The sequence below is a fragment of the Thermobia domestica genome, chromosome 17, assembly GCF_964235325.1.
Source record: "Thermobia domestica chromosome 17, izTheDome1.hap1.1, whole genome shotgun sequence".
In the NCBI taxonomy this organism is placed as follows: domain Eukaryota; kingdom Metazoa; phylum Arthropoda; class Insecta; order Zygentoma; family Lepismatidae; genus Thermobia; species Thermobia domestica.
Window position 1 is genome coordinate 150652043 of NC_137470.1, and position 16556 is coordinate 150668598.

Here is a 16556-nt window from a genome sequence, read left to right on the forward strand (position 1 = left end):
AGTTTGGAAGATTGTTTGATATGTTACTATTACATTGATTGTACAACAATTCTATTGAATAAACATATACAAATTGTATTTATCATATGGAATTACGAAAAATGTAATAAAATGTTGAAAAGAAAACAATCTAGTTTGGTAATTGAAATTACAAGAACTACGAGGGTCATCCAGAAAGTAAAGAACGTTTTGGCATCATAAAATAAAAACAAGAGATATCACCACAAAACTTTTTTTGCAAAGCCACAGGACCTTACTATACTTTTCTATGTAATCACCATAGTTGTCAAGGACACTTTTTTATAATGTGGGACCAGTTTTCCAATGCTGATGTTATATTCATTTGCCGCCAAAGATTTGAGCCAGGTTGTCACCGCTTTCTTGAGTTCCTCATCGTTTGCGAACTGTTTTCCACCCCAAAATTCCTTAAGTTTCGGGAATAGTAAAACATCGATTTTCCCTGATTTTTTTCTTTCCTTCAGTTCTCCCGCAACAAGTGATGGCCCCCAACTCTAGTGTTGCCACGAGACGAGACTTCAGGCTGTCTCGTCTCGTCTCGAAAAAATGTGCTCGTCCCGTCCCGTCTCGTCTCGAGAGGTTCTGTCCCGTATCGTCTCGTTTTGTCTTGTCTCGTAAAAAATATAGCAGCATACCATAGGAACGAAAGTAAAATGTAGCAGGCTGCACCATGCTAATCAAGATACAACTAAGCTACAAGTATTACCCAGAACACACAAGACAAGAAATGTCACGGTAGCTACACCGTGAAGCCTTCACCTCTGGTGTATGTGGTAGTCGGTTCGATGTCGGTTGGTGCCATGTGAGCTTTGTGGTGGACAAACATCGATTGTGTGTGGGGACCGCGGAGGCTCAGTGGTAGAGCGTTCACCTCTGGTGCTTGGGGTCTCGGGTTCGATCCCATCCCCCGCCAAGTGAACTTTGTGGTGGACAAACACCGTGTGCGTGGGCTTTCCCGGGGATCTTCCGTTTCCTCCCACTTTCTTCATTCCACCATTTCATTCATTACTCACCATCACTGTCTCCTTTAGCCTAACCGGCATAACCGTGGGGCGTAAAACTCAAAGATTTCATTTCATTTTTCGAATGTGTGTGTTTTCTCGAAGTTGTCTACTATCCTACCACTATCTTCATTCCACTAATTTTCCCATCATCATCCATTCGGCCAAAGTTGCCTAAAGGTCTTAAAATTAAATTCAAATAAGCTCACAAGGCAAGGACAAATATTTTACAAGATAATATATCTCTGCTGTTAGTTGTCTGAGGCTTCTCGACCCTGTTTTTTTTTTTTTTTTTTTTTTAACATATATTCTGAAACATTGAAATTTGTTTCACCAGTTTCAATACACGAATATACAGTAAATTGCTCATAGGTACGTCGAAGATGAAGATACTAGTGTCAAATAATGTTTACACGACAAGCAAAGTTCAATGTAAAGGTGTCACCATCCCCGACACTATGGTATGCTATCAGCCCACTTGCTCTATAGCGTATATATATATATATATATATATATATATATATATATATATATATATATATATATATATATATATAGAGAGAGAGAGAGAGAGAGAGAGAGAGAGAGAGAGAGATGAAAAGATATATATAGATAAATAGAGAGATAGATATGTGTATACACTTTGATTTCATATATTCCAGCCTTTAGGTTTCACAGTGTTAACGTACCAATACAAAAACTACTTTCCATTTTAGCACGTTTAGATTTGTTGCAATTATTATTATTATTATTATTTTTTAAAGAAAGCTTGGAACCAAATAATTTTATTGAGTAATGGAAAGTATTTTATTGAAATTTTATATGTTACTGCACAGTAAGCTCTACTTAAAGTGCCATAGTAATCGGAGCTGAACGAGACATCGGACGAAAGAATGCTTGGGGCCAGACTTCACCTCCATGGTTCAAATCTGTTCCCATAACCGCGGGGTGTGTTCTACTATGTGGTGGTTGCCCCGTTTGTGTAACAAACTCATGACAGAACACGCAGATTAGCTAGTGGTCTAAAAAAGTTGATTTTTGGGTGGCCATTTTGGATTAAAGTTTCTTATATTGTCGTGATCTATTCGCAATCATACAACGTAAATCTTCATACCAAGGCGAGCGGTCTGCGGCGATAGACCATCGGCTTGAAGGCCCCGGGTTGAGTCCCGGAAGGGCCATGTGTATGGATTTTAACAGCATTTGTTTTTTCGTATTGTGTCAGGGGGCGAAATCGTACGGGATAAAAGGATTTCAGTCTGAAAAAATTCGAGAGAATATCCTCCCCAGGATACTTTCATGGGAGTAAGGAATTAGTAAAAATATAGGATATACATTTTATAGCAGGTTTAAAAATATGATTTGGGTATCCTATTTCTTTTATGTTAATTATGTTCTTCATTGTTCGAATTTTGATCATTCTCATGATAATTTTTGCTTTCAACGGAGTTTCAGGAATATTATACCAAATGTTCTTTACACTCTGTAAGAAACCATTTCTGAAGATAATTCAGGTCCTAATGAATATTATTCACTAGGAAAGGGAAGTATTCCCCTCCTATCAACATGGAAGCAGAAAGCAATTTCGCACTCTGGTCAGATCAAACATTTCCGCGTAATAAAACGAAGGTCTCCCTGTAAAACCTCTTCATCTAAAGTGTTATTGTTAGTATCATAAATTTGCTGAAAACAAACAATTTGCTTTCTTCAATTCGATAATATCTTTGCTTTCTTTGTCCTTCGCCCGCCTTCCAAACGAAGAGGTGAATTTTACAACATGACTGCTGTATAATAAGCGAGCGATTGGTAGAATGGTAAAAGTGTGTTTTTATGTGTATGTATGTGTGTGTGTGTGTGTGTGTGAGAGAGAGAGAGAGAGAGAGAGAAGACAAAATTTTAGTTGCAAGATGACATACTTCAATTGCCGTTTTCGGTTCATATATAAAAAAAGAATACCGCCACCAGAGAATAAAGACAAGTGTAGTCTGTTCTGTTCTCTTCCGCCGCCTCAGCCAGAACTTTCAACTACACCCTGTAATGAGTGTGTAGACCTTACCCAGTTTTCAAATTGAATAGATGGTGGTGGTAGTTCGGTTTCTTGACCTTGTAAAAATCTTCCCTGTCTTTGATTTTGTTTGTCATCATTCCAGCCAGAAATGAAAAAAATGAGAATTCCTCAGTTTACAGCAAGGGGAATTTGGGACAAGACATTAAAGATGATATTCCTGGAAGCTCATGTTTCACGATTGTTTCATTCAATAGACAGAGGACACTTTTCTATGAAGGTTTTTCAACATGTTTTCTCATAAAGGGGGTTTTCATTTTGCAATCTATATGACCACTGGCAATTTCAATCTTGGCTATTTCTGCCAGCGTTTTCATTTTCGAGACACGAGACATTTCACGAGATGTCCCGTCTCGTCTTCGAGACGGGACAAGTAGTCTGTCTCGTCTCGTGTCTAAAAGGGATCTGTATCGTCTCGTTTAAGAGACGAGACGAGACACGAGAAATGTCTCGTCTCGTGTCAACACTACCCAACTCTGATTATCATGCACGCTGGTTCTTCCTTGATTAGACATAATGCACCATTTCCTCACTGATAACTCGTTCATTGCACTATCACCATAAACATTCTTTATTTGGCTATAAATTTCAATAGGCTTAACTTTTTGCGCATTCAGGAAACGAATGATACTGCGTACTTTACATTTGGCGGGATTTTCGATTGACGCCGCCATTTTGAATCGATGCAAAAACAAGTAGCATGACCACACAGCATTGAGACTCGGCTTACACTGAAGTGGAGGAAGGAGCTAACTGGCGCGCACGCACGCGATTCCAGTGATGCGGGTATGGGGCCGCACGCAATAGTTCTTTACTTTCTGGACGGTCCTCGTATTAATAATTTATTAGCGACGACTTTATCATTTTATATGCTCTTTAATTGAATAATAATTCTACATTAATTATGTTCTGTTTTAACTTTTATTACTGATACTGCCTATTGTAGAACATTATTCGTGGATACAATTTCATATATTATGTGAAGGTGTGCACCAAATATTTTAAGATTCATGGTTTATGAATGTTAGTGTAACATATAATTTTGTGTATTATTTCTTACAAGTATCAGTACACACTTATGCGTATAACGTCAGTAGGCACAGAGAAAGAACATAATTCGTAGAATAACTCTTTACAACTCTTACGCAAGTATATGCAATATATATTCCTGCAGTATTTGCCTTGTTCATGTAATATGTTTATGGCTATGTATAGCGCGGCCAAGCCTTAGATGATTTCTTTAATTAGCCCTTACTGCTGGGCTAGTGACATGCACGTGTGCCTTCGCTGCACGTGGTTCCGGTTTGTTCCCCCATTAGGGGAGCACAAAAGAAATAATTCCACAACCATTAAGTTACATTAATCATCCGTCTCCTTTAGCCTAAAGGACATAACCATGGGACGTTGAACTAAATGTAGTTTTATTATTATTATTATTATTATTATTATTATTATTAAGCACTCGATTAACACAAGATTGAAATCAAAACTTATTTCTTTTAAATCTTAAGCTGCAATGTACAGTTTTGTTCAGAGGAATAGGGGGTTGTGGAAGCATATCAATGTTGAATTTGTCCAGAAATTTCAGGATCAATAACGCCTTGTTCCAGTTTTTCATCCATTTTGCGCAATTAATAATCCACCACGACACAAACACGCCGCAGCCAACAGGTTGCTACGCTGTATTGAACAAAGATATCTCAAGTAATTCTTGCAGCACGTATCAAGGTTGCACCAAACCATCGCTTCCACGCTAACAGGCAATTATATCTACTCCCCTTGATCAGTGGCGTCACCTGACTTAAAACTTTCCAATCACACCTCGTACTTTGCACAACTTTGATTCCTAATCTACACGCAATCAAAGTTCTAACCCGATAAACAGATGTCAGATCTGCATATCCCGATAGATTTGTACAATAATTACGTAATTCCGCATAACATAGGATTTGCTGCAGTCATCATATGCCAAGCAACTGAGTATTACATGGTCAAAAGCCAATTCACAAACTAACTTGGTTACAAACTATCTCGAAGATTCGGTGAAGATCCCAGTAATGGCCAGGCTTGTTCTGCAGGTTAGAAGTTAACTTTCAGTTCATTGTAAATATCATTCTTTACAATTCTATTGCAGGTGAGTGGTTCATTTTCAGACCAAAGAAAACTATGTATAGTCATGTAAAACAAAAATAATATTCTGACATTTTTCACATAAAAACTTCTTGTTTACAAATTACATGGGTATATAATGTGCACATGAATAAAGTTATTTTTTTCTTTTCTTACAGAAAATACCCTACCCAAAGTCTGTTTTCTTCATCATCGGAAATGAGTTCTGCGAAAGGTTTTCATATTATGGAATGCGAAGTAAGTATGCTATATATTATTTTATTTATTTATTTATTTATTTATTTGTAGTTTCTTTTGACTACGGTTCCTACTTATTCCCTTCTGCCCTGTTTTAATGAGAGTCGACTGAAAAGAAAATTAAAAAAAAAAAAACTTTTACGTAAGTTCATTCCCATCGGCGGAGGGTTGGGGAGAAGGTACAAAATAAAATGTCAGTGAGATTTTGTCGAATTCATAATTTTCGTCGTCGGGAAAACGTCTGACCTGTTTGAAATGAGTTTTGGCTGATAGTACCTACTTCAAGCTGAGTTTTTAAAATCATATCAATTTGATTAAATGCGTATTCTGTGGGGGTAGGGTGATTCAATATTTATGCCAAAAGTAGAATATCTTTTTTTTTTTTTGTATTTTTGTCATTACACTTTTATTTAATTAAATATTCTAAGGGGGAAGGGGGTTCAAATATTTCCCATAAGCCTATTCTTCCCGTACGATGAACGGATATCTCAGCTAATATTTCATAAATAATTATTTAATTAATAAACCTGGCAATATGGCATAACTCACTTGTCCCAATAAACTACCGAGGGATAATTTACTCTTGGGGCTAGTATTGTTTTTTAGATTTGTATAATAGCTACAACTCTCATGCGATTTTGTTTTTTTACTATGCCTGTCGGATAAGTATCCAGCCATGGATCCGGAAAGCCAATACACTCACCTGACGTTTTCTTCGTCGTAATCCCCTTCAAACTTGTTCACTTCTGCTTCCACGCACAGATCAGTATCCTTTCTACTGCTGAAAACCGGCCCGGAACCCCTCATCTGGAAGTGCTACAAGAACAGCCGTCTCGTTTCACTAAATTTCTCGGATGAGAAAATACCTTTTGAGTTTTGAAGAGGGAAAAGCGCCATGAGGCTATACGCTCAGAGTAGGGAGCTTGACGGCCATTGTGGAAAGGACGACATGAGCTGCATGAATGGAATCATTATCCTGGTACAATCTTTCGGGGCTTTGAGTCCACAGAGCTAATCATTTCGGACGAAGAATGTCATGTAGATGACGGAAAATGTCTGAAGAGAAGTCATTTTTATCTGTACGTAGCCCTACACATGTTTCATATTGCCTCGGCAATTGAAGAAAACAAGCAGCATTGATTTAATTTTGCTACGCTCCTGGCGTAGCAAAATTAAATCTTCTCTGGGTCTCCGTGAGCTTTGTCAAGCCTTGGCGAAATCGGATGTATGCACCGAGTCGATTGTGACTTCGTTTTGGCGTCTTATCCATATATTCATCTCTTTACCATTTTAGCCACGCCGAGACCACAGAAGAGCACCAAACATAAGCACTCCTCTACAACAGCAGACGCAAAGGAAAATAAAGCGATCTGCAGGCTAAGATACGAATTCCTTTTCCATAACACAAAATTTGCCCAACCTACGCCATGTGGTTTTCCCAAAAGCACAGAAGGTCGGATACTTTTTGGACAGGCCTAGTATAAACAGTTATTTCATTAATAACCCTAACGTGTAGCATAAGTCGTTTCTTATGGAAAAATCTAAAAGGGGTAGTTTATTTATGGAGATGAGTTTTCTTTGGACGAAGTTTTCAGAAAAACGCCTTAGGATTTTGTTTGTATTTTACAAAAAAAAATAATAATAATAAATAAATAAATAAATAAATAAAATAAAAATAAAAATATTGATAGCTACAGCACATGATTTAGTTTAAGCAAGTGGAGCGAGAGTTTTCAGTGCCGTGACCTGTATCTTTTTATTTTGTTTCCTATCGAATAACTCATTTTCCTTGACTGACTGTTTTTAGAGCCAACCAAAACTATATACAGTGAAACCTCTACTAACGGACACCTCTATAAAGCGGACACCTCCCATAATGGACATATTTTGTAATCCCCAAACACTGTAATAGGAAAAAACATATTGGCAAACCTCTCTAAAGCGGACACTCTCTAGTACGGACATGGACAGTCTTTCTTGTCTTTTATAGGTATTATTTACCTCCGTATTACGGACACTTTCTCTAGAAACAAGTTGGAAAGTGCAGTAAAAATGCACTTTTAGTAATTCATACGTATGTTACCAAGGAAGAACATGTGGATGTGACAACATTTTGCCTCCTCAACTGTCTGTTCAGCAACCCAGAGGAAGGGTCTCTGTTTCACAACACCTTTATATTCTTTGCTTGCATTCCACTCCCACCCAACCTGCTTCAGAAACAAAAGTGATTGACAGTTGCCCACTGTTTGGAATGACACATCATTCTACTATCCCGCTGGAATCTCTAACCAAGACAAGTTTGGTATTTTTGACCACGGGTACGCATATTGTCTTAAAAAAAAAAAGTCATTGCTGGACTGCAATTAACTCACAAATTAAAGCAACACACTGAAAACGTAGTAAGTAGCGATAAGTGTAAAGTGCAGAGAACTATAACATCTTATTCCCATGTTGTGCCTCGAATTGGATGGCGCAAGATAATGCAGGTACAGTAACATTTTGGTAATATTCATAAATATGTGATTCGTGCAAAAATATTTTTTTCTAATCGCATATTACCTTGTTTATTAATTTACATAAGAAAATATTGAAACCTCTCTAAGGCGGACACCTCTCTATAGCGGACAATTTTTGATTCCCCACGGCTTTCCGCTTTAGGGAGGTTTCACTGCACCTACTCTCTGTGTCGGTGTGTTCGTTCATCTGCACGACAAAAGATCTCAAGAGCTAGTTGATGGATGACCAATTTTTGCCAAAATGTAGTTTGGTATAGTAAAATCGCTCAAACCGTCCCCAGGCGGCTACAAAGGAAGAGGATCACAATTGAAGGAAACCGCGTTTTTCTTTGTTATATGGGAGGGATAATTCAACATGTCCTTCCAGTTGACCTGCTGAAAAAGAAAGCGATGTTGCAATTTTCACCCTCTTGCTTACTGATTTTTCAGTAGTCTTTGCAGAAAAACAGATTTATCTAGTTTTTTCGTTACTTTTGTTTTCATTGCATCCTCCTCCTTCCATCCCCTTTAGCTTGAAGAGCATAATTCTGGGGCAGAGAAAAAAAGAAATCAATCATTAGTTTCATGATATGTGCTTATATTACTCTTAAATATAGCATATTGTTAATATTATGTAACTTCCATAACGATAACGCTTGTACAAACCAAACATGTTAAGTGGTTCGCCCCTCTCCTTCCCCCTTCCCCCGCAAGGCAGTACCGCAAAAGCCTGATGATTAAAAATGCAATCTTTCTTTGCCGCTCCCAGAAATCCGTCCTTGACCGCCCCTGTCCATACTATTATACTGAATTACTTTAATGATTGTTGTGTTTTATTATTATTATTATTATTATTATTATTATTATTATTATTATTATTATTATTATTATTATTATTATTATTGTATAATGTATCCATCGATAATGAAAGTTTAGCGATGGCAACAACGTATTACTTTGACACCAAACACGTGCCGTTTATGGCTTATTTGGAGTGTTATTTATGAGGGCGGTTAGGGTAAATTTTCTGCTTGAGTACAAAGGAAGCCGGTTGGGGACCAATAAAACGTCTCGACTATAACAGAGTTTGTTGGAGGTCATCCATGCATCGAAAGTGGTAAAAAGTCAACAATTTCCGGTTTCAACGTTGATCACTATAACGCATAAACATTGATAAGCAGTAAGAAGTGCTTTCCTGTAATCGATTAAGTGCTTCAAGAATACACTATTAGGAATTGTATTTCTTTATAGTTGTGTACAGTCTAGTCTTCACATTTCAAGGTTGGCACCACTGTTAGAAGAAAGGGGCAAAGACGGTATATATATATATAATACACAGCGTGTTAATGAACTATACCGATAAACTATAAGAGGTGATTCCTCACATCAAAATAAGAGAAAAAGTTCATATGGACCTATGGCGAAAAGTGCATAGTTTCAGAGCTAGGGCTGTCCAAAATTTCGAAAAAGCCAAATTTCAAGAGGCTCTATTTCGAATTCGAGAGATTGTGAATGGTGGTCCTTATCACCTTAAAGCAGCCCTGCCCACGGCGAGCAGATAGTGGAAACTCTCCTCGTGAACGCTCACGAGCATTCTACGAGCAAATACCATTGTTCGTGCTTCGTGGATCTTCGTGTTTTGTCCTTAGAGGAGCGGAAGTGTTGTCAACCTTGGCGGTAATCACTAGCTTACCAAAAAAAAAAAAGTATGTATGGTAACTGATTGCCATTTAGTGTAAAGTGTTTTTTACAATGTGGTAACCGTTAACTATAGACAATACAAACTTGTAACAGCAATCAAATGATAAACTATGTACGTTCCTTTTCTTCTTTTTTCTTTCCTTTTGTTAAAGAGGGATGTGGGTTTGTTATATCCGAGTGTGGGTTTGTTATATTATGTTGTTTCGCTTTTTAGGAAAAGAGATAATCTGTTGATAAGAAAAAACTGTAGCACTTGTTTGTAATTATCTAAGTATATCTCCAGAAAATTAGCTTATGCATGTATGTGTGTACGAATAGGCTTAGCAAGGGGTTGGTTGTGGAGATTAGAAGCCACTATTACACTATCAATAGGAAGAATAGTATTTCTTACTCCACTTTTAAAGTTACTTTGATCGCAAAGAATCAAACAAAATATTAAGAGAGCCAAAGAGATTTTCCATTTTTAAGTGTGACCGTTAGTGATTGCAATTAGTTTTTTTTTTTTTTTTTTTTTTTTTTTTTTTTTTTAACAAGGAGTGTCTTTTTAATAAGGAAAAATGTATTGTCCCTGGCTGGTTGCTTGCCGGTGGCTTGTTAAAAGTGAAAAAGAATGTTAAATCATTTCAACGACTGAAGCTACACGCTTGTCTTTCTTCGATAGTTACTGACTGATTTTGAAAGTCACAATGTTGTAGGCCTACTGTAATAGCGTAGGCCTACTGTAATAGCGTAGGTCTACTGTAATAGCGTAAATTCGAAAGGAAACGTTCCAACTGAATGATACGAACAATTATTCCCAATGTCTTGAACATGAAACGTGGGTTGCACGGATAACGCTTAAAGTAGGCTGGACTGCACTGGAATTTCCTTCCGGCAAATTAGTGTTTGGTCGAAACTCGGTTCTTCTGTGTAATTGTCTCTTAACAACATTTGAACATTTCTTTTAGATAATAATAACTAACTCACTCTATGGTCTATGGAACCCGAAGGTTCAATGCCGCGTTTACAAAATATTTCCACTAACTGATGTCCTTAGCCAACTGGATCCAGTTTCTACTCTGTACTCTTATTTCTGCAAGATCCATCTTAATATTGTCTTCCCATCTACGCCTAGGTCTTCCTAGTGGTCTTCTTCCAATTGGGTTTTCAGTTAAAATTATGAAAGCGTTTCTAATTTCTTCCATTCTGGCTACATGGCCTGCCCACCTGAGCCTTCTACACTTCATAACCCTAATAATGTTAGGTGAGCGGTATAAACTATGCAATTCCTAGTTATGAATTTCCTCCAATCCCCATTTTCATCCCTCTTTGGTCCGAATAATAATAATAATAATAATAATAATAATAATAATAATAATAATAATAATAATAATAATAATAATAATAATAATAATGCGTATTATTATTATTATTATTATTATTATTATTATTATTATTATTATTATTATTATTATTATTATTATTATTATTATTTTCAACCTCCCGTCGTTCTCCTATCAATCTAGCAACGAAAGGCGTTTACAACTTAGCAAACGTGAAGCGAATGACAAATTACAGACCGAGTGCTAATGTAATACAACGTCACGAATTGTGTAAGCAAGCTAAAAAGGTCTGAAACAATTCGTTTCCGATTTTTGCAGTCGTTTTTACGTCTGTAAGATGACATGTTTAATATTAGTTTCTTTCTTTCTTTCTTTCTTGTTCATTTGTTAGTTACTTCAACGCTAACTGTAACCTCTATCATGCGTCTTCCTCAACCAAAAAACGTACCAATTTTATTTCCTGCAGTGTTTTCGCGTCACTGCTTTCGAAATGGGGAGGGGGAGAGCACACCTGCACATTTCACGCTTGCGTCTGCTCAATGCATATCATCGTGCGAATTTCTGGCCAGGCTTGGCCATAGGTTTTTTGCCATCATGTGTGGTTGGCAACACTTATCGGATGCAGTGGAAGAAGCGAAGCTAGCAGCACCTGTGCTCACCTGTTCTTATCTTCGCTCGTGCCCGCTCACGCTTTGGCTCCGGGAGCCAATTCATGGACAGGCCTGCCTTAAAGGAAGTCACGCATACGCAATCCAAAAGTGCATATTTCATTAATGTTCAATGGGTGTATAGATTATTCCTTGCAGCGTGAAATTCCCAGGCATACCATCAACCGAATTTTGACATATGCTCTGAGTTTATGATTGGTCCAAAGTAGGCAAACCATAAGCCTTGATAGCAGTGAACACGGAATCTTTCGACGCGTTGTCGGAAGTGTTAATGATTGTCAGCAGCACGGTCTCTCGTACTCGTGAAAACGCATGGTGCGATGTTTTCTTTCACGCTTATAAGTGAAGAAAACGTGAAATATACCATGACAAAATACATATCATCACACGTTATTGCGAACACAAATAAATATGAAGCTGCCGATCCCTAACACTTCCGACTTCCCTCCGAAGCATTGGATGTCCATTGTTGTCAAAGTTTACCTCCTGCCTCCTTTGGACCCTTCTTGAAATCAGGGTATATCTGAAAACTATTGAAAACATATCTGAGAATTACACCCTGTAGGGAATACGATTTACACCTAATGACAACTGATTTAATATACACTTTTGGAGTATGCATGCGTGGCTTCTTTTACGCTAAGAACCATCATCCACAGTCTCTCGAATTCAAAATAGGACATCTTGAAATTTGGCTTTTTCGCAAATTTGGACAACCCTAGCTCTGAAACTATGCACTTTTCGCCATAGGTCCATATGAACTTTTTCTCTTATCTTGATGTGAGGAATCATTTCTTACAGTTTATCGGTATAGTTCATTAACACCTTGTATATATATATATAATATTGCATAGTATAAAAAAAGTGTGAAAGGTGAGGCAAGATATTACTTTTGTTTGGAAAGTGTAGACATAGAGGGTCAATGCAGTGACAAAATTTTGAAAGAGAAAGTAGTTTTCAAAATTTTGCACTTATCTATACCTTACAGATATGCTGTTTTTTTTTTTTTTTTAAGCTAAAATCTCCATTCTTTGAAAAAAAAATGTTTACGACGGCCAATATACATCCTTCTCTGCTCAATTCTTGCTTAGTGGAAGCGTATATCGTCCCTTTCCGGCATTAATGCAGTAAGCGACATTTTGTAAATTTTACAGGAGAGCCGAAAAACTGAAATTTTGATGGTTTTTCTTGAATAACTTTTTTGTTTTCTGGACTATTTTCGTAAGAAAAATACAGCTAATATAATTAAACAAGCTCCGTGAAATAGGACAGTGACGTATATAATAGCTTAAAAATATTCACTTATTTTGGCGCTTAATTCATTTTTGCTTACAAAATTTTTAACAAATCAATGCTTCAAACAACATTCATTCAAATGTAGTAATGCATTAAGGCACACGGTGTCATAGTGAGATTGCGTTAAGCGACATTTAGGGGAAAAAATAAATTGTAATAAATTGCTGATTCGTTAATTGGAGAATGTTAGTTGTATATTGATCGGCTTACCTCTCCTTTATATGTAAAAATTAATCTATTCTTCTGAATAGTTAAGTTAATAATAACTGACACCATTATTTAGTTTTGTTTTTTTCATTTATTTTTAGCGTTTTCTTTAAATTTATTAAAGCTTAGAATATTGCAAATCATTACTGATTTGTTAGGCTTACTGATACAATAAAAAGTTACATCATTCATTTACTAAATAAATGCAAATTGTCGAAACTTCACAAAACTGTAACTTTATCAATTTTTAACTATTGCAAGAAAAAATAAAAAACTGATGACAACGTGTTTCAATCTTGAATTTCTTCTTCATCTTTATCTGTCTCAGGGAGGGTATCTTGTGCTTCTCCCGTGTGTGGCAACTGCTGGTAGAACCCGTGTCGATGCATTGGTAGAATATTCTGATTACACAATTTGACAAGATCCTGGTACTTGGCCTTACTGACTTTGCCGTGGGAGCTCAGGTGGTTAGGATTCCACGTAATCAGTAGGTCCACGTCTCATATAGCCTCGGTGCTGAAAGGGACGCTAAACTAAAATGAACTCAACTCAATTGGCCTTACTGATAGGGATGGCTGCTGCATAAAGTCTGCTTGGCTGCTATTGTCCTTTCAGCGTAAGATACACTGCGCCCTTAGTCATTGAATACTTAACTTTGGCAAATTCACTATTTTTGGAAAAAACGACAACTCTCATTTTTTACAGCAAGAAAGGTTCCCCTGACTCATGTTCCTTAGCACTGAAGATTTGGGCTGCCAAAGTTGACCAATTTCTAAAAGAACCATGCTTCCATAATTCATGGATGTTGCTTTGTTCTTCCCATTCTCATGACGGTAATCCACTCGGATGGACTTTCAATTTTTTGATTATGAGATGCTTTCTCAATTTGACTATGCACACTGTCCACAGGCATATATGTGTGACCTGGTACCAACTAATTGATATGGATTCGTTGTAAGTTTTTGGATTTTTCAAGTTCATATTTCAACATGGCCAAAATATTTCTATTTTTGTTTTGACCGGCACAGTTATCGCAATACAGGATTACAGTTGAAACATTACCTTGTTCGTCCACTACATCTATATATCTCGAAATGATAGAAGCGATTTCATTCTAACCTCTCACCCCATACATAATTGTTCTGCTTTTTGATTCATATATCGAGAGATTGTATACGGAATACTTTCGTATGTAGTACAAAAGCATGGAATCGCCATGAGGCACGCTCAAACCTTCCTGCAAATCGAAACTCGCGTCAAGTGTTCCTTCCTGACTACCAATCACTCTACTGTTTCTTTGAAACGAGCCTTAGTTGCTTCTTCACCTTCAATATGTCGAGTGTAATCAGCTTTCTCTTCTTGGTTTACGTCTGTCTTGTTGGTAAAGGCGATACATTTCTGGCACTTGTCCTTTTTGTGTCTATGAAACCCAAGGTTGAATTTTGAGTTAAATATATAACGAAAAACTCTTTCACTCAGAGGAACATTTCCTTCTTCGTTCATTCCACGTGAGTAAATCGTATAGAGATAAGTGACGTTTTTGAGATCCTTGGGAAGATATAGTCGTGTTGTTTTATTTCTACAGTAGTGGGAAGGCACTACAGGAAGTCTTTGAATGAATTCAACAACGAGCTTCACACCTCGCTCGGATGTCGCATTGGGGCGAACTGAGTGGCGTCCTCGACCATCAGGTTTTGCTGAGCCTTCAGTGGATAGTGTAACAGTGTAATTCACAAACCTTTGTGAGGTATCTAATGTTGAGAGCAAGAATTGAAGACAAACTCTTCTATAGCCTTCACTTTCGTTAATAAAATACTGAAAAGATGATGCCCGTGGGATCTTACCATGAATCCTCCTTCTTTTCACTGGAACTTGTCTGGTTGCTCTTAAGATCCAATTCCTTTGATCATTCGGTTTTAAAGACCAAAAGTGTCTAAATAAGGATTGGTGCCTCTCTTCCATAATATCAGAATATTTATTTGGGCAAGACTTGCATTTGTTTGGTTGTACAGTATTTGTTTCTTCTCCATTCTTTCTTGCCTGTTTCTGTTGTAAGCTTGGCCACTTTGCTTTAATCATTTTTCTCTCTTTTTGAATAATTTTATTTTTAATTCTCAATCCCTTTTCCCCTACGATGTTCTTTTCTGGTGTAAAAGTAATCTCTCTACTTACAATCTTCCTCCGTTTCCTAGCACCGCTTCCTCATTGGAATCATCAATTGAATTCGACTATCCAGCTGAATTTCCTGAAACCCTTTTTCTCTTAACATATACTATACCTAGGTATATTCATCTGATGAGGTTGGTGTTTTGTCCAACCAATGTATTGAGTTTTCGGAAGGACAAGCCTGATTAAATATGATATCATCGTCAGAGAAATAGTCTAAATAGCTCAGTCCCAAATTTGTTCTTTTTCTCAAGTTCCGTTTCTCAGCGAAATAATGTTCATCTCTTTCTCGATTCTTTTCTAAAGTTCCCTCTTCATTCGGGTTTAGGGTCTCTTCCTCTACTGCTGTCTCCTGATGTTTGTTTGGGTTTTTCTTCCCTTCTTCAGCCTTCTTCTCATCCGGGTTTAGGGTATCTACTACTGCTCTCTTCGGATACTTGTTTGGGTTTTTCTTCCCTTCTTCAGCCTTCTTCTCATCCGGATATAGGGTATCTTCCACTGCTACTCTCTTCTGATGCTTGTTTGGGTTTTCCTTCCTTTCTTCAGCCCCAATTTTCATGATCTCACTCTTCAAACAATTAACTATATTGGAATATGTCCCGTTTGGTACCCTCGGCTTCATGACTTGTTTTTCAACTTGCTGTTTGGTTAGATTAAAAATCTTCCTCCCACGGGAAAACTAAAAGCAGAAAATAGCAAGAAAATGAACCAACCTAAAATGTGATAAAAGGTTTTTTTGTAAGTGGAGTGCAAAGTAATAGTTTTAAAAGCTTTGACTAATAGTACCTCCTGCCTACTAAATAAATCTGACTTTTGAAGTTGGCAGAAATCTTACAGCCATTAAATAAATTAGGTAGCTTTGATTTCCATTGACCTAAGAGGTCAGCTATAAGTATTAGCACGTGATAGTGTAAGTCGAAGCTTTAGGAAAATATTACTCTGCTATTTTTATCACGCTCTTTGAAATCGGTTTAATTTTTATATAATTAACATTGGCAATTTGTTACCTGGCCGGACGGGTAAGGGCAACTTGCCTGCCTGCCAAACAGCATTGGATAGGTTGAACGTGAGCACGAACCTTGTTCTAGCTAGTCATTCAAACTGAAGATCTCCGTGATATTTTTCAGTCTTAACAGGCGAATGCCGGAACGGCACTTCTGTAAGGCCAGAGCCGCTGGCTTTCCACATCCTTGCCCTCTATTCTTCTACGGTCTGACCCTTAGTTTCCTAAAGGCCACAACTAATTGGCA

At 37.3% G+C, this 16556-nt stretch overlaps 1 protein-coding gene across 4 annotated transcripts in view; it reads left to right on the forward strand.

Moving 5' to 3' along the window:
* LOC145674409 (solute carrier family 15 member 1) overlaps positions 1-16556 on the forward strand; it is a 301314-nt gene that overhangs the window by 167314 nt on the left and 117444 nt on the right. For all 4 annotated transcript variants that reach the window (XM_081744435.1, XM_081744434.1, XM_081744436.1 and 1 more), the window contains one exon: positions 5373-5451. In XM_081744435.1, the coding sequence (XP_081600561.1) occupies positions 5373-5451 (79 nt within the window). The remainder of the gene's footprint in view (positions 1-5372; positions 5452-16556) is intronic.